Source organism: Wasmannia auropunctata, unplaced genomic scaffold, assembly GCF_000956235.1.
Source record: "Wasmannia auropunctata unplaced genomic scaffold, wasmannia.A_1.0 LD334239.1, whole genome shotgun sequence".
Lineage (NCBI taxonomy): Eukaryota > Metazoa > Arthropoda > Insecta > Hymenoptera > Formicidae > Wasmannia > Wasmannia auropunctata.
In genome coordinates this window covers 36,141-58,367 of record NW_012028651.1, presented here as the reverse complement: position 1 = coordinate 58,367, position 22,227 = coordinate 36,141, and the positions used below count along the sequence as shown (strand labels likewise).

The following is a 22,227-nucleotide window of genomic DNA, read 5'->3' as shown; positions in this document are numbered from 1 at the left end:
ATATATATATATATATATATATGTGTGTGTGTGTGTGTGTGTGTGTGTGTGTGTGTGTGTGTGTGTGTGTGTGTGTGTGTGTGTTTACATATAAATTTGATTATTATATTTTGTTTAGAATCATTTTAAAAAAAGTTTAAATTGGAACACTTAAAAGTATCTTTGAAAAATAAGATATGCTTTTAAATAAATATGCTATTATATATGTATAAAGGCGGTACCGGATCAAATTGTTCAGCGTTGAATCCACACACCAGGAATATCGCATTCGAGCATATTGGTTGGGTAATAGCTTTTTCCGCGCACGTTATTTGTTGAATTGCTCTTGTGAAATCGTTGTTCGGATTAAATTCGTGCATGCCGATTAATTTCCCGATATACTGCAACAGTTCAAATTGTTAGATATAAAAAAGATACTTGAGATCGGTCAAAGTCAATTTTTTTAAATTAAGTATTACGTACTTCAAGGCTGGTGGTAAATTGTGCCAGTACTTGCAAAAATGGACTCTTCATCCTACCGCAGTAAGCAATCGGAGCCATCGCATACATCTCCTGAAAATATTCTTGATACTTAGGTCGTTCGACGCCATGACAAAGAAGGAGGTGGTACCTTGGCTGTGGCCAAGATAGAACATTTTTTTGCGGCCAGTTGTCTTTACAACATGATCTATCATTGCTGGAAGATCATGCGTGCCGATCTCGTGCCAGCTGCAATATACGATATAAATATACACTGCATGCATTACTATGTTTACGTTTGGAAAATATGAATTTTTAAACATTGGGGAAAAGAAGCTTCAATGCAGATATAATGGCATTTAATTTTTAAAATAAAAATTTTTTTTTTGAAAAATTTTTATATCATGTAATTTTTGAAATAAAAATTTTTTTTATACTTACTATCACCCACCACCACCATGACCCATCACCATCACCCTTTTAAAATTTATAGAGTACATGTACTTAAAATCGCTTTAAAATACTTGAAACTCTTGAAAAATGATTAATAAAATCTATAAAATGTCTGGAAAATCGAATCTTGCAATTTTTCTCGGATTTTTATAAAAATTTCTCCTTGTATTTACATCTTTCTTAGGTGACAGCAAGAGAGCTATGGATGAATACACTTCTGAAATCATGCTAGGCGGTCACAACACAATTGTAATCCATAATACGTGTGAGGATTCACTTCTTGCGACTCCTATTATTCTCGATCTCGTCATTTTAGCCGAACTTTGCTCTCGCATCACTTTCAAGAAAGCGGATTCCAACGATGATGAAGAATTTTCCGGATTTCATAGTGTCCTCTCTATTTTGTCATATCTCTGCAAGGCCCCATTAGTGCCCCATGGGACTCCGGTGGTGAACGCCTTGTTTCGACAACGAGCTGCTATCGAAAACGTTCTGCGAGCTTGCTTGTCATTGCCACCGGAGGATAACATGTTGCTTGAACACAAAGTCATCTTTAAGATTTAAAAAAGATGCAGAGATCACTAGATGGAATTAGAGTTAGAAGATAATAAGGGATAGAGAATAGAGAAAAAAAAGAGAAAATTAAAGGAAAAGGGAGAAATAGGCGAGATATAGAGAAAAAAGCTAAAGAGTCAAAATGATAATAAAAACTTATGACTTTTCTTATCAAAAGCAGGAGGTTGGTGGAGGGTTTTTTTTTAAATCTTGTTTCCACTGTCTTTAATATCAAGCATCCGATATAAGAGGGTATACACACTGTGCTGATGCTCTCAAGACTACGAAAAGCGAGGGAATGGCGGAATTGAGGACTGATTTTCTAATTTTATTATAAATATACAATTTTGATATAAACACGTTAATTCAACATTAACATAAACAAAATTAACAATTAATGTAACGAATATAGATTTTCGACCACGTTTTCAAACATTTTCAATTAATCGATTATGAAATTAATCGATTATGAAGAACCTTTGTTAGAAATTTGATTGAATATACTATCAATAAAAATTATATATTACAGCCAAATTATTGTTCATTATTGATGTTTTTATAAAGTAATATTTAATATCAAATTGTTAATTATTAAAATTGAAATTGTTAACAATATTATAATTTTTTTTTATGATAAATCAAGATTCCTTAATTTCGATTCTTATCGTTTATAATAGTTGTTGGTTTACGATGTCAATAAATTATTTTTAATCAATTTATCAAAAAAACGTATATATTAATCGATTGTTTAATCGATCAAATTAATAAATTGTAATTGCGAAAAAAATATTTTGAATAAATGAAATATATATATATATATATATATATATGTATACGTGTATAAAGATGAGATAATTAAGGATGTGTAAGTCAAATAATGAATTGCAATTTGCATAGAAATAATTAGTAAATTATTAATGATTATCAATTAAATTCGGACACGTACGCCCTGATTTTCATTAAACTAATAATACGTCGTAGAATCTTTTCATCTAAAACGGCCGATTTATTAAAAAGCGAATAAATAGCTTAATTTCGAAACCCGCCTTTCCCTCATAATTTATGTGCATTAAAAAGTAGATTTATATGTTTGATTCAAATATCTTTGGATAATATACAATTTTTCAATTTATATCATGTATGTATAATGTATGTATGTACATACATGTTCTATCTTGTATCTCGTAAAAATTTCAAATTTCGAAAAAGTTCAAAAGTTCTATTTTTATACAGATTCGATACATTATTATTATCATCATTATAAGTTTATTTTATTAGTCCCGTAATATCGTACATACAATACAGGATTTATACGCGCAATATCTTATCGTTTTCTAATATTGTTTTTTTTTTTTTTTTTTAATGTTCCAACATCAATGTACAATTTTAATTGACGATATTTGTGATATGCGTCCTAATTTAATATTTATGAGGATATGCATCCTAATTTAATATTTAAAAAATCTGTAGGAAATAAATCTAAACTCCCGCAATGTAATTATATGTATACTGATGCAGAATGCATAGAAACTTATTGGGAACAGCGCTTGCTGTCTATATCAACAAAGGATGCGAGAGAATTATCGACGATGATCATGAATGTAAATATATATACTTGACCTAAATTTTGTAATTCTCTTACATACGGTACATTACACAATGTATTCTATTTTGTGGCAAATAATTAAGTTGTTGAGAAATCTTTGATCATCTTTTTTTCAATATATATTTTTTACAAATTACAACTCTAGCTGCGTTAAAAAATGAAATGTATTGATATATATATATACTATTTATATACAATTGACAAATAATCGTATGTATATACATATAATCGCGGAAAAAAAGAGTTATTTCTCCCTTCTCTCCCTCAAATATCAAACACCGCATACACCGCCAATATATACGATATATCGAAGGTCGGTAAATTTCCCAACGTCGGTACATACCTTCATCTTTCAGCGCATATATAACGAAATAAATTATAGATATTATAGTTTTTGCGAAACTTGCATAACGTCGATAAATTTTAGAGAAATGCAGATAGACCGATAGAAAGTCGAGATTAGTGTCCCGCGTGAGTGTGGGCCGTGCGTTTTTATTAATTTTTGAGAAAGTGAGGAATCCGCGTCGTGTGTCACATCGAGAGAGTGCGCTTTACGCCATTGTCATCGCAATGGTTGTAACATTTATGTATGTAGTACATATCGCGCGGTTTAGTACATCAAGTTCATGGTGCAAGTCTTTTATGTATTCATGGTCACTGACGAGATAATGATAATATCTCGTCGATGTATGGTGTGTGATACAGTTTAGTAAACGGAGTAAATCACGTCGATCAACATGGAGCGTCGATCAACAAAGCGTCATCCGTTATCGCTCTCGTCGCCTTCGATCGCGTTTAACGCAATTGCCACGTATATGCTCACGTAGACTCACAGCTACCGCTGAGTAGCTCTGCTAGTAGCTGCAATCATGTCATCGAGCAACGCCGAGCAAAGTGTCGCACCGCCACCGAATAAAAAAATAATGGTACGTTTATCGCTTCTTTCGTCTCGTGCAGCATAATAAATAAAAGTAAAGGATAATATAATGAGACAAAGTACTTATAATATTTGTTCAATATCTACTGCACTTGTGTGCCTGCCTTGTGTCCTCCTTTTTTGTTTATCTTCTTTTTCAGCTTTGTCTTCAAAGTGTGTATATTATATGTATATGTATGTAACGCGCGCTTGTTTATTACGAAGAAATCTACGTTGTCTAAAATCGTGGAATGGAATTTTTTATATAAAATTTCACTTTTAAAAAGTAATTTGAAATTGTAACTCACTGCTCTTGCTTTTTGAGTAAAAGTCTCCTTGGAAATTGGCATATCCATGAGTATAGATAAGATAAATATTTATTTATCTTATCTATACTGTATGATTACGTATGTACGTTTGTATTATTTTTTTTAACTGTATGAATATATACATGTGACATGGAGAAGCAGCTAGTTGCCAGTGCGCAAGTTCCACACTTATAATAAAAGGGTTGTATTAATAACTGAAAGAAGTAAGTGTAGAAATCTAATTGTAGGAAATTTAACATAAAAAATATCAAGGGTTAAAGGTGGTTATCATTTAGAATTTTATGATTTTATCTTTATTGTCTTGTTATTGTTGTTTTTAAACTTTTAAATCCTATATCCATTCTAATTTGAAATGATGTAATGTCTCACTTTCTAAAAAATGCTAAAAAAGAATATGTCATTGAATTTTTTAAGTTTCAAATTACATTCTGTTTCTTTGGGAAAGAAAAATATATCGAAATAAGAATATTGAAATGTTAGAATTTAAGTTAAGAAAAAACCAGTAGTTTCAATTTAAGTGTATACTGATATAAAATGTTAAAAATTCTTGTTTAGATCTGCGCAAATGTATCGCAGCAAGCGCATCACGTATCCAGAGCCAAACGAGGACAAGCGATCGGCAGTATTCGTGGCTTTCGGGGTTGCACGGTATGGCTAACTGGTCTCTCTGGTGCCGGCAAGACCTCCATCTCGTTTCAGATGGAAGCTATCTTGGTGAACCATGGTATTCCTGCCTATGGCTTAGATGGCGACAATGTCAGAAGCGGTCTAAACCGCAATTTAACTTTCAGCAAACAAGACAGGAAAGAAAATATTAGAAGAGTGGCTGAAGTAGCGAAACTGTTTGCCGATAGCGGACAAATCTGTCTTTGCAGCTTTGTGTCACCTTTCGAAGAGGATAGACAGATGGCAAGACAGATTCATAAAGAAGCTGACCTGCCCTTCTTCGAGGTGTTTGTTGATACACCCTTATCACTTTGCGAAGCTCGCGACACTAAGGGCCTTTACAAGAAAGCGCGGCAGGGTACCATTAAAGCTTTTCACCGGCATCGATCAAATGTACGAGAGACCCACAAAACCTGACTTAATTGTCAAGACCGAGAATTGCACTCCTGAAGAATCTGCTTCGACTGTAATTGAACTTTTAGAGAAGCATCGTATCATTCCACAGCTTGCAAAACCATCAGATTTGATCAGGGAGCTCTTTGTACCGGATTCCAGGCTAGCTTCCGCGAAAATGGAAGCGGAAACTCTGCAAAGCGTGGAGATTAATGAACTCAACGTGCAATGGCTGCAAGTTCTGGCGGAAGGATGGGCGACGCCATTAACCGGCTTTATGAGAGAACATCAATATCTTCAGGTACGTACATACACCTGAAGCAATCTAGCTATATAAAAAAACACGATTGTGCCGATACAATCTGATATATATTTATCAAATGATTCCGCGCGTATGAGCGTATATTAAAATTGATAATCGAGCAATGCGATTTTTTGATCGACTTAAACTTTGATCGTTATATATTATATATATTAATATATTGTCATTATCTTATCTTTTTTAAGGCCCAACACTTGCGGTGTTTGCTCGAAGATGGCAAAGAAGTGAACCAATCGGTGCCGATTGTTCTTGAGATAAGCACGATTGATAAGAACCGTTTGGAAAATTCTCTCGCCGTTACCTTGAAGCACAAGCAGAAAGCTTTGGCCATACTACGAAGACCGGAATTTTATTTCCATCGGAAAGAAGAGCGTTGTAGTTGGCAGTTTGGCACTAATAACTTGGGTCATCCCTATGTCAGGATGATTTATGATTCTGGAGACTGGTTGATGGGAGGCGACCTCGAAGTTTTAGAGAGGATCAGATGGCACGATGGGCTTGACAAATACAGGCTCACACCGAACGAAATCCGTGCCAGATGTCGAAAGATGAAGGCTGATGCCGTATTTGCTTTCCAGCTAAGAAATCCCATTCACAATGGACATGCGCTGCTTATGCAGGTATATATGTCACTACTTGTGTTCAAAGTGCGACCGCCGCCCTCGTTTTTATGTACCGCTCCGAGAGAAAAAGATTCGCGGGAAGAAATGTGTCGCATGTTATCACGCTCTATAAGTAATATATCTTGTCCTACACATATTGAGATAATCCAACCTGATGACCACCTTGTTGTTTATCGCACAAGGACACAAAGAGACGATTGTTGGAGGAGCGTGGTTTCAAAAATCCCGTGCTGCTACTACATCCGCTGGGTGGTTGGACTAAAGAAGACGATGTGTCCCTGTACACCAGGATCTTACAGCACAAGGCGGTTCTGGACGAGGGTGTGCTGGATGCTAATTCCACGTTACTGGCTATCTTCCCCAGCCCGATGATGTATGCTGGACCGATTGAGGTGAAAAAATTGTAACCAGCTTTACGAGCTTTACACAATTAGTTCAGCCTAACTTCAATGTAATGAATAAAATTTTGAAATTTTTATTTTTAGTTTTAACTGTTTTGCTAACTTATAACTTTGACTTTGTCTCTGTTGTAGCATCCCGTGCATCTCTTACCTGTATACTTACCAGCTAGATCCCTCGAGTAACATAAACGAGATAAACAAAATTATATCTTTATGCAGGTGCAATGGCACGCAAAGGCTAGGATGAATGCTGGCGCCAATTTCTACATCGTAGGTAGGGATCCTGCGGGTATACCGCATCCAAACAAAGACGCCACGCCTGATGGAAATTTGTATGATCCCACTCATGGCGCCAAAATACTCTCTATGGCCCGAGGTCTTCATAATCTTGAGATCATTCCCTTCAAAGTGGCTGCCTATGATACGCGGAGTGGTAAGATGGCATTCTTCGACTCCGAGCGGAAACAAGACTTTGAGTTCATTTCAGGAACAAAAATGCGAGGTGAGTTCTTGATTATGATATTCTATGATATAAATAAGTTTTAATATTCTTTAAAAAAGAAGGATTCTTTAAAGAAGAAGGGCCAATATAAAAATAATATAAAACAATGGCAAAAGTAAAAGCAAAATTAAGCAAAACAGGCACACATTAAAGATAAAATAATATAAAACCAAAGATGCAAAATAAAAATGTGAAGATAAAATGAAGATAAAAATATACATAATTTTTCGCCTAATTTGATCTTTATCTTTGTTTCATATAATTTACATTATGGAATTTATTCTTACGAATTACTTCAATGTTTTCGTCATAACATACTTTTTTCAAAATGTTGAAAAAATCTAAAAAATTTCATAATACTGAAATTTTCGAAATTCAAAATTTTCTACACAATATCCCAATACACCATTAATTATTTTGTACTTACAGGATTAGCAAAGGCAGGCCAAAATCCCCCGGATGGCTTTATGGCACCTAAAGCATGGCAAGTACTTGTGCAATACTACCAAAGTTTAGACAAGAATTAAATTTGAACACTCGCCAATGAGTGTGATAAAGGTTTGGCCTTTAAACGATTTGAAATGAACTTTACCGACCTTAATTTGATGTTTGACTATTGAGTTTTATTAATAATATATAAAAAATATATGAGAGAAAGATGATATTCTTTTTTCTTTCTTTCTCCTCTATCAAAGCTTTAGATAAATTTGAAGAATCGATTCAGAAAAATAAAAAATCCACAAATTAAAGACAGTGCGGTTAATTCAAAGCAGCATGTATACCTATAAGGGAAAGTCGATTTTTTTTAATACAGGAAAACAAAATAGAAAGTTGTAAAGCCGGGAGCAGATGAAATACATAATACAGAGCGCAAGCATAAGATCGCTAGACTAATGAGAATCTTATGTAAATCAGTATAGAGACTTTATACTATAGATGTTCGTTGACCCAGCAATCTTATGCTATGCTTATGCTGTGTCATGCATTTCATTTTTTGTGCTCTCGGCCTAAATCACATTTAGACTGAGATGCAAAATACGCTTATCTGGTTGAAGTTTGTCAGAGCATTGATAATATTATTTTATTTCAAAACTGATATCAGACTATTCGTTGAAGAACACGTGAGTTCAAACCTGCACTATTTTCTATTAATAGCAATGTTAAAGATTGCTATACATCAAAATTTTTAATAACAAAACACACCATACAATACTAAGCATTGTGACCGATAAAATACCTAATGTGCATGTTTTTTACATTTTTAGCGAAATGTATATTAAATATTTTAAATATTCAAAATACATTTATATTACTTTTGCACTCAGATATCTTCGTGTATAGCAGTCTTTATAATATAGAAATACAATCACAGTGTGAATGAATTTGCTGTAAAATTCTATCGCAATCAATGATTAAACAGAGAAGAAAGAAATAAAAGAATTTTATTTCTCCTCGAGATGAAAGGAAGGGAACATTCCAATTCTATTTAGAAGAATTTTCAATGGTACAAACATCATTGAAATAAGCAGCAGGACTTTATACACGCACTTCAATGAGACTAGAAAGAGATAAATAACATTAATAAGACGAATGCGTTACAATTTAAATAACTTTACTTACAAACTTAATGTTGAATTACATTTTTTCATGCAGCACAGAATCTTCAGTTGCATTACGTAGCAACTTTGTGAAAACATTGTAAAATTATGACGAGACCTGTATAGCAATTGTGGCAGCAAAAAATTGTCAAGTGCAATTCTAATTTGTCAAGTGGTGTTACGCTTCCCGTGTTATACATACATCCCATAAAAAAATGTTATGTACTAGCAAATATAATAATGGCCATTACCATAAGTATCATCTTAAAGATGATTGAATGTACCTAATGTATTCATTTAACTAATACATGCGTACTTAATTCGAAATAATTTTTCCATAATTGACTAGAAATCTTTCCCTCAATATACATATACAGGGTATTCCGAAATTCGCGGATCAAAATGTCATAGCAAGAAAGTTTTCGAAAAATTAAGTAAAAAAGTTATTTGTAAGTTTTTAAGCAGTAATTTTTGAGATAATATAAGAGTTTATAAGAGTTTAAATTTAGCTAATTATAGATTACGATTAAACGGAAACATGTCCGTGAAAATATCAATAGTGTTAGTGGTCGCGCACTTCACACGAGTACTAATCTTACTTGGTTAAATTTAAACCCTTATATCTTAAAAACTATTGCTTAAAGTAAAAATTTACAAATAACTTTTTTACTTAATTTTTCAAAGACTTTCTTGCTATAATTATTATATATTTTGATTCACGAATTTTGGGACACCCTGTGTATAGACATATACTATGACAACACATTGCAATTATGATTACACTTGATTATTTGTTATATGTACAATGTAATATTTATGATTTATGATTATAATGTCATTTGTAAAATTTTTATATCAGAAGGTAAAAAAAACACAAGCTTTTATCTGACGTTGAATATTTCTACATGTTTTTTCAAACTTATTCAATCTAAGTATTGAAATTAGAAATATCAAATGTATAATATCGTTGCACATGTTATACTACATACTGCCATTGATATACATGCATACTCAAACTATGCTATGTGCGATAGTATATTGTAGACTGCTTTATAACTGGCGAAGCCACATTCCAACGTTGCTGCGATATTTTAATCGTCTAATTAACAAAACAAACTACATTATGTATAATATTGCAATCTTTCAATGAAATATTTCTACAGCGTTTTTGCAATTTTCCTGTGCTGTATGGAATGTTATTCTTTCGGGTGCATCATCCGGAATTCACAAAAATTACTATAAAATTGCATATAAAATTTGTACAAAATTTTATTTTATACAAATGAAGCACGAAGAGTCTGATATTTTTTATTTAAACATATATATATTGAGAATAAATGTATATAACAAAAAAGATATATATAAATATAATATATACTTATTTCACATGAAAGGATATTGTTTAAATAATAAGTAGTTCCCATCACCCGTTATTTTTTTGTCTTTACCTTATTAATAAATAAATATATATACACATATATATATATATATATATATATATATGTATATATATATGTTGTTAATAATTCTCATTGAGATAATTTTACTCTTAAGTAATGATAATACTGGATACATTTCTACTGGGTAGTCAAATCTTTATCACATCTTAATTAAGATTGTGATGTATAAATTTTGATTTTTTTTTCTATAAATTTCCATCATTATCTTGTGGATTCTTTGAATTTTATTGATTTCTTGGATTTTTGTATACGTTTTGTAACATATCTGTTGCAACAACTAAGGAATTTATTAAAGTAAAGAATTTATAGACTTAATTATTAAACAGTGAAAAAATGCATATACTCCTGACTAAATTGGGATTTTTAAAATTTTATTTTCCAAACATTAAAAAGATATTTCGTTGCAACATTACAATATTGTTGTACGATTATAAAATAATTATGACTGTGTAGATAATTGATACGTAGCGATTTGTGGCTACTTTTATTGAGCTACAAATCTGAAAGTGTACAGCGTACATTTCATAAATATATTTTATTGCATACAAATCAAGAAAAACTGATTTCTTTGAATGTAATAATACAAAGAAAAAATCAAGATGACTCAATTGTTTTTTTTTTATGATGTCATAATTTATAGCTGCAAGTAATTAGTACGCTTAAACTAGTGACGTATACATGGTAATGATTTTTAATTTCAAAGTCGTCCGAATACCAAAAGAACACCGACATGTAGAGAGAGAGAGAGAGAGAGAGAGAGAGAGAGAGAGAGAGAAATACATATACATGCCAATATGTATAAATTTTGGAAATATGTCTATTCAATTTTCTTTCAATTTTAAATTAATTTATTATTTTCTTGTAAATGATAAATTATAATGATAATTATATTCTAACATAAAACTAATTAATTTTATTTATACATTTAATTATGTACGTCTACCTAATTTTTAAAACACAATTTTTGACATACAAATCTTACATTAATTTTATTGCTTTAAATATATAATCACTTCCCCGAAAAATATACATCTGCCACTATATTTAGCTCCCCTTTCCTTTCAATTTTAAACTTGCACATGTATCAAAAGCGCAGACTTTATTCATAAAATTAGGTATATCTTTTTGCATGTGATTGTTTTATTTAGGAATCTTCAATTTTTATTCTGAAAAAATGAGAAAACATTTGAATAATTGTGATCCGCGACATTAGAAAAAATAGGCGAAAAATTTTCTTATCATTATCTTATCTAAGATACTTAACATGCACACATACATGCGCGCGTGCGCACACACACTTTCGGTGTGTGTGTGTGTGTGTATAATATACTGACAATGAGTTCGTAACCCTGACCATCTTTGTAAAATATAAGTATTAGCAAAGAATGTAAGTATAACGTATTAAAAAGCATATTTTGTTTTTTTAGTTGTGTTAAGTTACTTTTTGCATTTAAAGTGAATGAATAATTATCTAGAAAGTTAAAGAGATTTGGAGACAAGCGAAAAAGTAGTAAAATACATACATGTAGTAAAAATATTATCTTATGATTAAAACTATTTCTAGCTGCATTTCCTTAAAATAAATTAATGGACAAATACATTCAAGGTTTGAAATAAAGAAAAAAATGCAGTAAATGTAGCTAAAAAAAAAAACAGATTCCACGGATTTCGATGGATATTTTATAACTGCACATTATTACATCAAATACAACTATTTGAAGTTTGTCTTTTATATATATATATATATATATGTATTTTGCACTCTCGAGAGTATTGAAGGAAGAAAATAACTGAAAAATAACAATGATAAGGTTAATGATGATGTTAATGTGATGGCGATATAAATGTCTTATTCTAAAAAAGAAAGAACATCAAAAAAGTGCAAAAGATGTAAACAGAGAATAGAGCAATAGTTCATTAAAAAGAAGCGTGTAATACAATCTTTATAAAGATTGATGCAAAATAATGATACATAGAGTGATTTATTTAATGGACAATACACATACGCACGCACATATCACGCTCTCACTAATTTATACAAGATAGTTTACATAGCGTATCGCGTTATCTTACAAAACAAGCGCTTTCAAGAGTTTTGGTTTCTTTTTCGTACATAGTTTTGCACTTTTTCGTTTAATGAGAATATTTTTTTCATAATTGATCAATTTTCGAATTTCATACATCTTTCTTCCCACAACTTGTTTTATCAAATTCTTCTGCAATATTTTCTTTCCTGATTAGACAAATTCAGATTATGAGAAATCAAATTCCCATCCATTAAACCGTCATCATTTTGCATATGCCACTCTTTGTGTACAATCGAGGGGAGATTAAACGGAATCAGAGTTCAAAGATTTATTAGACCTTTCAAGAACCTTTTACGTTCATTATATTTTTTACGGAAAACCATTTTTTGCCGAGAAAAGTGAAATCTAGTTGTTATACATAATTGATGCGGTAACTTCGCTGCTTGCGTCGGATAAGTCGGGCAGAGACAGCACTACTGGTATCATTTGAATCTTCCCCGAGTCTTCGCGTTGCAGATGCACAACAGCAGTGCCAGATTGCAGAATGTCATTCGTCATCAACTCATCTGTTATGATCTCCGCGCCAGATTCTATATTATCGGCCGTAACCTCCTCTGTATATACATTGGAATCTTCCATGTTCATAATTACCTCGGTAGCTTCTGATGCTTCTCTCGAAGTTTCTTCATACTCCTAGAAGAACAACCAAGTTGGAGAAAACTCAACGAGACTCATGACTGCTGATTATTGCTATTTCACATAGCTGTCTTCAACAATTACCTCGCTGCGACAATCGACAGCGAGATCCAGAAATGGAAAACATAGCAAAATGAAGTAGTTATTGAGCAGGAGCCTTACCTGTTCGTACACTTGTTCATATTCCTCTTGACCTTCAAATTTGACAATCTGCTCCTGTTCGAACTTGATCATTTGTTCCTCCGAAAATTTCTGACTATATTGTCCTTCCTCCTGCTGTTCCTCGTATTGCTCTTGAGTAACCTGAATGTCCCGTTGACTTGCCGATTCCTTGAGGAGACCCTGCTCTTGCTCGGATCCGTCGGAATCTCCGGTGCGTGTCTTCGGTTTGACATTCCTTCCGGGTACAATACGCTTGAAGCCTGAACCACCGAGGCTCTCGTGACGACGTTCATGCTTGTTTTTGTCGCCAAGATATTTGAAACGTTGCCGGCATACGCTACATGAATATGGACGTTCATTGGTATGCGTGCGCTCGTGGCAAACAAGAGCACTCACTTGCTTGCATCGCCAAGGACAATACCTGAAACATATCGAATATGTACGATAAATAGATGACAATACAATGATATGTACATACATTCATAAAATAAATAACACGAATATCATTTTCCAACTTGAAAATTCACAAACAACCTGCAATATTTTAAACTGTTATTAAATAATAATACTTGATAACGATAATGATATGTAGATTGGACGATTTTCTCGAGTCGAGTGCGTAATAGTGTGTACTTGGTATTAAAACATTAATTCTATTAATTTCCAATTTTTAATCATTTTTCAGTTTAAATTTTGACAATTAAAGTTATTGAACAAATGTGATGATTAAGTCCCGAATGAATAAATAAATTTAATGTGAGGCGAGAATAACCACGTCACGTTTCTTCATATAATAATTCTCGTAAGCCCCAAGGGATTCATTTGCACGATTTTGAGAGAAATGAACCTTTATTAAAGTAACGCGATCATTACTTTACCTGCACTGCAAAGGTCTTTCATCGCTGTGCCGGTTTTGATGATGCTTGATCAACTGGATCTTTGTCTTGAGGTTGAAACCGCAAATCTCGCAGGTATATGGCCTTTCCTCAGAATGAGAGATCATGTGAGTCTTTAGCCTTAACTGATTCACGAATCGTTTCGGACAGTGAGGGCATGCCAAAGTACCCTCGAGACGATTATGGACGACCATCATATGATGACGGAGACGCACTTCGGATGTAAAAATAGCCTCGCAGTCGGTGCACTTTAACGGGTCCTTCTCCATGTGCGTATTTTTTATGTGTGTACGAAGAATCAGCTCCGTCTTGAAAGTCTTATTGCAATGATAGCAGGAAACTCGTTTCTTTTCAGGCAGACCAGATTCGTCGTGGATAATGCCTACAAGAGAAATTACTTTTTCTATTATTTCAAAAATTCCATCTATAAAAAAGAATGTATTAAAATTTTTTATATCCTTCCTCATCTTTTACTCTCACATATATATTACGAGAGAATATTTGAATAAATTTCTTGCGCAAATGTTCCTCATTTTAATTTTAATTTAAACTCCAATTATATTCTCTCTTAATAAAGTAAAGTAATGTGTATTGCAGACTTGACAACACACTACACGTTAGAAATCATCATACGTGCTGCTGCAATTACCTGGCATCGACTCGTTATGAATGTGCGACATGTGCCACTCGAGCGATCTTGCCGAAATCATTGACCTGTTACAAATGTGACACGTATACTGCCTCCCATCCTTGTGCACTCTGTTCCTATGAATCACCAAAGTCGAATGATTTGGAAACTTTTCCCCACAAACTTGGCAGGAACATTCTTTCAAGCCTCTACTACCGGTTTTTTCGTGCACTCTCATATGTAGCCTCAAACCGTCCCTCCGATTAAATCCCACGCCGCAAGTGTCACAACGATACTGCCTTTGATCTTCATGAATTCTCACATGTTGCTTCAAAGTCGAGCTGTTCTTGAACATTTTGTCGCAATGTGGACATTGGATACTATAGGCTTTGTGCGTGTGCATGTGTTTCGACAAACTGTAAAACGGCACCAATTTTCTGCAAACTTGACATTCCCTCTTATTTCCAACCGGTTGATGTTTTCGGATTCTATGATGTCTTAAACTTGCGGGATTCTTGAAATCTGCACCGCAATCCTCGCAAAGATACGCTCTTAGAGTAGTGTGAACAGACTTTAGATGAAAACTCAACTTTTGTTTGAAAGCAAATTTTTTTGGACACTTTGGACACTGATAAATCTTCTCCAAGCTCGTGTGTTGCGTCTTCAGGTGTTGATCCAGGGTTCCTTGGTGTTTGAATCTTTCTCCGCAAACCTCGCAAAGTTGACCATAAAGAGCATCAACATGTTTCTGCTCATGCTGACGTTTTTTCCCTCTGGAGTCGAGAATTATGTCACAATATTTGCAAATTAATTTCTTCACACAAATCACGTTATGATTTCTTTTTGCTTTATTCGTTTGAAATTCCTCCCCACAATCGTCGCAATAATGAAGCATACGGTAGTCGTGGGACTTGAGATGTTCCTCGAGAACATCGCGGTTGGAGAAGGTTTCGGAGCAGTAATCGCATTCCAAATAGCGCTCTTCGGAAAGAGGATCGCTAGGAGGTTGAGTGTCGATAAGGTCTGGAAGCGATTTAGGGAGCGATTTTAAAGTCGTGGAGAATCGATCTTCATAGAGGGAGATTATGTCCTCGTCTTTAAGGCGAGTAAGAACGATTTTACGCTGCTTCAGGTACTCTTGGAATTCCTAGAATGAGGAAAAAAAATTGTGGAACAGAAAGTAAGAATCAGAGAGATAAATTTAAAGAAAGGGAATGAAATTATAAATATAAATAAAAAATTTTGTGTATTTTACACAGAATGGGCCAGTAATTCAAATTTACGCCTCCTTTATGATTAACAATAGAAAAATAAATAATGTGAGTGGTACATATATAAATAAGGAAGAGATAAAGTTTAAGTTAAGCAATAGTATCTAATAACGAAATATCAATTACCTGCAGATTTTCTTGTTCCCCCAAAACTTTTGCCAATTTCTCCAAATTCCCTTCGTTATACGATGCGTTTAGTTCCTTTTGCAAACTTTCCTTTTTCCGTTTTGTCTCTTCCCACTTTAGTTTCAATCTTGATAACTTTGAAAAATATTCCTCTGTATTATCATTGGCCTTTTCTTGACCCTCGTCAATCTTCTCGTTACTCTTTTCCATCTTCTCTCCTTCTTCTTCCTGCTCCTCTTCCTCCTCCGCCTCCTCCTTCTTGTCCTCCTCCTCCTCCACCTCCTCGTCCTCCTGTTTTATCTTTATCCTCTCCTCCTCCTCCTCCTCCCCCTCCTCCTCCTCCTCCTCTTCCTCCTCCTCCTCCTCTTTCTCCTCTCTCTCTCCATCTACTTCCTTCGGAACTGTCATTTCTTCTTGTGCCTTTTCAAAATTCATATTGACGGAAATTTCTTCTTCTGGTATTTTTCTTTGTGTTTCGTTCACATTGAACGATTGACCTCCAAGGACTTTTTCTCGTTTCTTTTTATATTCTTCGATTTGTTCCTCAATTATTTGCTCGCGGGCATCGGGGCGTCGAGAGGAAAAGTCCTTCGATGTCAACGTTTCATAACGTTTGAGAAAACGCTCAACAGGCTTGAGATCAGCGGAGGTTACTGCGCGCTTGGATTCCATGGGTTTGTCCATTTTCTTGACCTAAAAGAAGTCACAGATAGATAAGTGATTGATGTAATTATAATGTATGTATACAAATTGTGCTTAAAACATAAGAGTCGGAAATAAACTAACTGTTTAAGTGACATGAATTGAATTAAAATTTTAAAAAATAAAGAAAAGAATGAAAATATATTTTTTTAAATAATAGAAAAAAAAATTAAGACTAAGTGCAGTAAAAGACATAGTGCAGTATAATTTAAAATATAAAATAACTATAATTATTTAATTTTTGTAAATTTTTATATAGCGATATAACGAAATTAATAATCAATTGAAAATATTGAGAATAAAATATAAAAATAAAATGTATACAGTATAATTCATATAAAAATAAGTAAAAAGGAAAGGGGAAAAACGAAATAATCTCTCGGTAACGAAATAAAATACAAAAGTCAAAACCAAGGAAAGTAAAAAAATGTAAAACAAATTTTATTACATTTTTACAATTAAATGCAATTTTAAACAATTTTCTCTCGTAAAATTATTTACTCACCTTTACCAAAAGAATCTCGTTCGGTTTGGATCCCTTCACGGTTACGTACATAATTCCATCTTCTTCTGGAGGATTATTGATATTCAAAAGATTATTTGAATCTAACTTTTGTGCCTTGTGCTGCTCCACTATGTTTTGTACCTCGTCCTCTCCATCATTCTTATTCGATGTTACTAGTTTTCTTTTCAAGATATTCGGCTGCCTCATTCCCTCTCTTAAATTTTCATTCCCTGAAGTTTGGGAGGCTTCAGATTCCACAGAAACTCGCTCATCATTTCCTTCCACTCTCACGTAAGAGTCTGCTGCCATATCGTACTTGTAGACGGTTTTTAAAGATCTTGAAAGTCCTTCTTTTTCTTCTTCTTCTTCTTCTTCTTCTTGTTCATCTTCCATAAGCGCAGGGTCTTCAGGATCAAATTCCTCGATAGATTCTTCATCCTCTCCCTCCGCCACCTCCTCGAATATTCCTCCACTTATTTGTACTACCTCTTCTTCGTCGTTATCTTCTTCTTTTTCCTCCTCCTCTTCTTCCTTTCCAAAATCCTTTTTTACTTTCGATTCGTTCAACGAAAAGATGGCGCAAATTTTGGGAACAGAGTCATCTGCTTGACTCCCAGAAATGGTTTGGTTTTCATGCTTTGTTGGTGTTGGATTTTGATGGAATAAAGATGGATTTTGTTGGATTGCTGATGTTAATTGATATTCTTGCTTTGTTTCTGAAGAAAAAGAAATTTTCTTATTTTGACGTAATCACTCTTATCTTCTTTTCTTTTTCTTTTTCTAGGTAAATGTTGCCAATTTACTGTTCTAGAAATGTTCTAGAAATGAGATTTTTAAGTAATAAAAAATTTACAACTCTTTTATGGTAAACACAACAAAATGATACATTGAAGATTATTGATAGTCGCGCTTTTATTGAATTGCAGATTCTCTTAGCCGATTTTAAGTTCTGAGTTGTTTCTGTTTTCTAATAATTTGAGCATATCTAGGCTTATAAATATTCAGTTATAAACAATTGAAGCAATTATAAAAAAACAATTTCAAGAAATTCTTGAAAAGCTTTAGAGAGCTTTTTGAACAACAAATTTTTCAAACAATTTTAAGTAGACATGACTTACAAGCAAAATTTTTATTAAAAATCTTGTTATTGAAAAACGTAATGATGAAAATGTAAAAACTGTAAGATGTGTAAAATAATCTTGTAAAAGAATTGTAAAATTCATATATACATCATATAATGTAAAATTATTCACTGTAAATTAAAATACACGAAAAACATGAGAAATGCGAAGAAGAGTACCTACCTGAATAAGATGATTGTTTCTCTTCTTTCATTGCTGAAGACACGTCGATCGGCATTACTTTCTTCGTGACATTATCAGTCGTGAGATTGACTTGGATAGATTTGAGTTTTATCTCAGCTTTTTTAATCTGCATGAAAAATTTATAACTCATTCTAAGATCGCAGATGCAGTCCATGCACATCTGTGTGCATGGACTATCATAAGGATTCACTTCGAGATGCTTGATTTGCTGACTCAATCGCAATTTGATACCCTTTTCACTAAAGATATCCACCTGTAATGTGAAACAATCGATAGCATATAATAAGATTATTGAACCATTATAAAAATAATGAAATGTAATCAACAATTATATCTGTTACAAATTAACCATGCGAATAGAATTATGATATGCCAATGATGATCCCGTAATAAACAATGGGGAACATTAAAGTAACAGATTACATTAACTAAAAATCACAATAATATGTAGGTAAAACGAATTTCAAGTTTTTTACTTTCCTAAAACAATTCTATCAATCTACTCTTACTGTAATATTTCAGCATTTGTCTAATTATTTGATTTTTATCCATCTTATTTCTTCACTTGTCCTTCTTTTTATTTTAAATTCAAACTACAAAAGATCTCATCTGAATTAAAAGAAAAAATATAAAGTTTATACCAAGGGCAGTTTTAGGCCAGCGCAAGTGCGGCAGTATTTTCTCAGTTCTTGCCGCGTTCTCTCGAGAACGGACGAATTGTTTTGCTGTGACTTGTGGTTATTTAAAGAAGAGATCCTCGTCAATTCATTCGTCAAGCTCTCAGTATCCTGTAGACGGACGCGCGGCGCAATCTTCTTCAGCTCATTGATATCTCGAATTTGACCCACAATAGACCCTGTCTTAGGTATCTTGCTGATAACGCCATCGACACTATTGTTGGCATATTGAGATTTCGATTCACTATAATTGTGATCACGTTTGCTGATTTCAGGATTCGGCATCTTCTCTTTTTTTTCCTTTCGTCTTCAGAACCACTTATACTTGTTCTCCAGCATGTGATAAATTTTAACTTTATCCCTTGTTTTCTCTCTTCTTGTTTGAGATGGAATATATACCTCCCTGCTGGACATTTTTAGTATATAATAAAATTTAAGAAAAATAAATGTAAGACGGATATCATGAATATGTCACGGATTCCTAAATTTTCAAAAACAATATTACAAAAAAGGGTGTTATAAGGTAAGCAGTGCGCAATTCTTATAAAATTTCAAACCAGTAATACAATATATAATATACAATATTTTTACAAACGTTTTGACTCTGAGTCATCCTCAGTGTCAATAGACAGATAGGATAGGATCTCATCGAAGGAATGATACGCTGAACATTGATACTTTGCTATACTGAGGATGTCTCAAACAGTGCCAAACGTTTGTAAAGATTATCATTATACACAATTATATTATTGATTTGAAATCTTATAAGAATTGTAGCACTGCTTACCATGCCAACTTGTTATAATTTTCTTTTTTCGTAATATTATTTTTTTAAAGAGACATCTTACAATTATCAAAATCTTTATTTCATATAAAAAAACAAAGTAAAATACCTTAATCATTGAAGAATAATACTGACTACAGTGTTGCTGTCCCTATTCTGTAGTTCTCACTATATAATCACTTTCTTCTTTGCACACATATTGCAATCTTGAAACAAATGAATTCCAATACAATCGTTAATGTCACAGTAGATGTTTCATCTTGGTGAGAGCATTAGTTGCATATTTAAAACTGTGTTTTTATATCAACCATTAAAATGAGTGTGTACGAAAAAGAAATACAAGAAACTAAGCGCAGTTTGTATTTTCCTCCGTATTTGGAAATTTTCACAAATTTCAAGATTGCTAATTACAAGATTCTTTCTCAATCAATCGCAGCAGAAAATTTCTCCCTTTCTCTCTCTCTCTCTCTCTCTCACTCTATCTCTCTCTTTCTCTCTTCCCCGTGTTTCCTAAAATAGAAAAATATGTTTACATAAAAAAATTGTCATGTTAAAATTCTAAAGTTATTTGCTTATAGAGCAATATTATCGGTCAAGAATATTACCAGTTCTTAAATCGGTATCCCGCAGAAGACTTGAAGACTCTAACCGAATCAAGCCAAGAAGTGAGATCAGGTTAGACAGAAACTCGAGAGAGAGAGATTCACAGACTCGCTTGTAAATTTCAACCTCAAATCTGCCGAAGACAGAGATGTGATCGCGAGACCCGTCGCACTTCGACACAACGCCGACGACAATCTCGTCTTCCACGAGAGGAAACTCTGAATTCGCACTATACTCTGATATACTCGATACTATTTGGCCGCGAGTGCCAGATGGCGCGTGCAAATGGCGGCCGTGTCCCTCGCGGAATTCGGAAACGCTTTAGGGTGCGTTCTCACTGAGCGCGTCACGCGCGCGTCATCCGAATTGACCAATCAAAACATCTCATTTTATTATGTAATTTGCTGCGCCACGATTCGAGATTTTATACAGAGGAAGATTCTTTTATCTCTAGAATATCGAGAAATTCGTAATCCTAATCCTAAGACGCGTCGCGCGCGCGGCAAATGATGCGATATTAATAATTTGTAAAATTTTTTTTTTATAAAATGGGATATTTTAGTTTTAGTTGATTAATTCGACGGATGACACGCGACGAGTGACGCGCTCAATGGAAACGCATCCTAAAGTTTAGTTAATTTTGTCCTCCTCCGCGTTTCAGCGCGCTTCATGTATTTGCACCTTGATGACTCATTATAAATAGACTAATCACAGTGAAGGTGATTCTGACATTTCTAAAGCCCGTATCAGACTAAAGATTGAGATTGAGATTGAATTGGGATTTGACCAATCAAAGCAAAATTTATTAAACTTGATATTAGTTATTTTTCTTCTGATTGGTCAAATTTCAATCCAATCCTAACCTCAATCGCTAGTGCGATTATGGCTTGAAAGACGTGGATGTGCTTTGCGGGCTTTGCCGTTGGCGTCACATCACGTTGTCTTCGAGTAGAGACACTATAATAAGAGACTGGCACTGAAATATAATAATACTGGAACGCGCACGGCCCATGCCGCCTTTATTAAGAAGAGATCCGAGAAAGAGCATTCAAAGTGGTATCTTTATCCTTTTCCAAGCTATACTGCGCATGTTTGAAGGTTGAATACAATGCGTGAAGCATGGGGTGTGTGCCGTATAAAACTTTTGGCCAGATTGTACTAGAAAAAGACACAGATACCACTTAGGAGCCTCTTTGTCGGATCACGATACTAGCGCCCGTGCGCGTTCCAGTATTATTATATTTCAGTGGAGACTGGCCAATATTCTAGTTGGATAGAAAATGGCGGACATCTCACGTGACTCACGTCTTAAGCCGGGAGCACAAACTTTTGCATAACGCACAAGACATAAAGTATAAGAAAATCAACCAATCAGAGTCCTTCATTTCATGACTCTGATTGGTTGATTCTCTTATGCCTTACGTCTTATGCGTTATGCAGCGTTATGCAGCGTTATGCAAAAGTCTGTGTCTTGGCCTTTAAGTGTCATCACATACAATAATGACGTTCACCGGCACGTATATAAAACAATAAATATATTAT

At 33.7% G+C, this 22,227-nt stretch overlaps 3 protein-coding genes and 1 long non-coding RNA gene across 12 annotated transcripts in view; 3 read left to right on the top strand and 1 right to left on the bottom strand.

The window, feature by feature from the left end:
• The window catches only part of LOC105458994 (inositol-3-phosphate synthase 1-B), an 11,874-nt gene extending 9,873 nt beyond the window's left edge, over positions 1 to 2,001 (top strand). For all 9 annotated transcript variants that reach the window (XM_011704637.1, XM_011704645.1, XM_011704642.1 and 6 more), the window contains one exon: positions 1,097 to 2,001. In XM_011704637.1, coding sequence (XP_011702939.1) covers positions 1,097 to 1,476 — 380 coding nt within the window. In that variant the 3' untranslated portion in view covers positions 1,477 to 2,001. The remainder of the gene's footprint in view (positions 1 to 1,096) is intronic.
• Positions 2,002 to 3,450: 1,449 nt separating this feature from the next.
• Positions 3,451 to 8,806, top strand: LOC105458995 (bifunctional 3'-phosphoadenosine 5'-phosphosulfate synthase-like). Its single transcript, XM_011704646.1, is given in 7 exon segments — positions 3,451 to 3,999; positions 4,874 to 5,356; positions 5,358 to 5,678; positions 5,885 to 6,319; positions 6,505 to 6,714; positions 6,943 to 7,225; positions 7,655 to 8,806. Coding segments are annotated over 7 exon segments (1,887 nt in total). The 5' UTR covers positions 3,451 to 3,942; the 3' UTR covers positions 7,753 to 8,806.
• A 3,368-nt stretch (positions 8,807 to 12,174) lies between these two features.
• LOC105458992 lies at positions 12,175 to 20,991 on the bottom strand. Its single transcript, XM_011704635.1, has 11 exons — positions 20,688 to 20,991; positions 20,192 to 20,592; positions 19,263 to 19,701; positions 18,601 to 18,874; positions 17,297 to 18,012; positions 16,573 to 16,782; positions 16,090 to 16,467; positions 14,714 to 15,839; positions 14,047 to 14,446; positions 13,169 to 13,589; positions 12,175 to 13,003 (listed from the first exon to the last, which is right to left on the bottom strand). Exons 3-11 carry the CDS (start codon positions 19,581 to 19,583, stop codon positions 12,716 to 12,718), a joined length of 4,134 nt encoding a protein of 1,377 aa, XP_011702937.1. The 5' UTR covers positions 19,584 to 19,701; positions 20,192 to 20,592; positions 20,688 to 20,991; the 3' UTR covers positions 12,175 to 12,715.
• On the top strand, positions 14,060 to 14,515 carry LOC105458991. Its single transcript, XR_975606.1, has 3 exons — positions 14,060 to 14,139; positions 14,215 to 14,333; positions 14,420 to 14,515. It is a non-coding gene; the product is annotated as an uncharacterized LOC105458991 (long non-coding RNA).
• Positions 20,992 to 22,227: the final 1,236 nt, after the last annotated feature.

Bases quoted from the DNA above. Each gene is read 5' to 3' on its own strand.
- LOC105458992 (XM_011704635.1), bottom strand. From the start codon at position 19,583: ATGCCGAATCCTGAAATCAGCAAACGTGATCACAATTATAGTGAATCG. The intron at 16,468-16,572 runs GTGAACGAAACA...GTAGATGGAGAG, and splicing joins TTGGAGGTCAATCGTTCAAT to AGAGAGGAGAAAGAGGAGGA. The intron at 13,004-13,168 runs GTAAGGCTCCTG...TTGTTCTTCTAG, and splicing joins ATGAACAAGTGTACGAACAG to GAGTATGAAGAAACTTCGAG.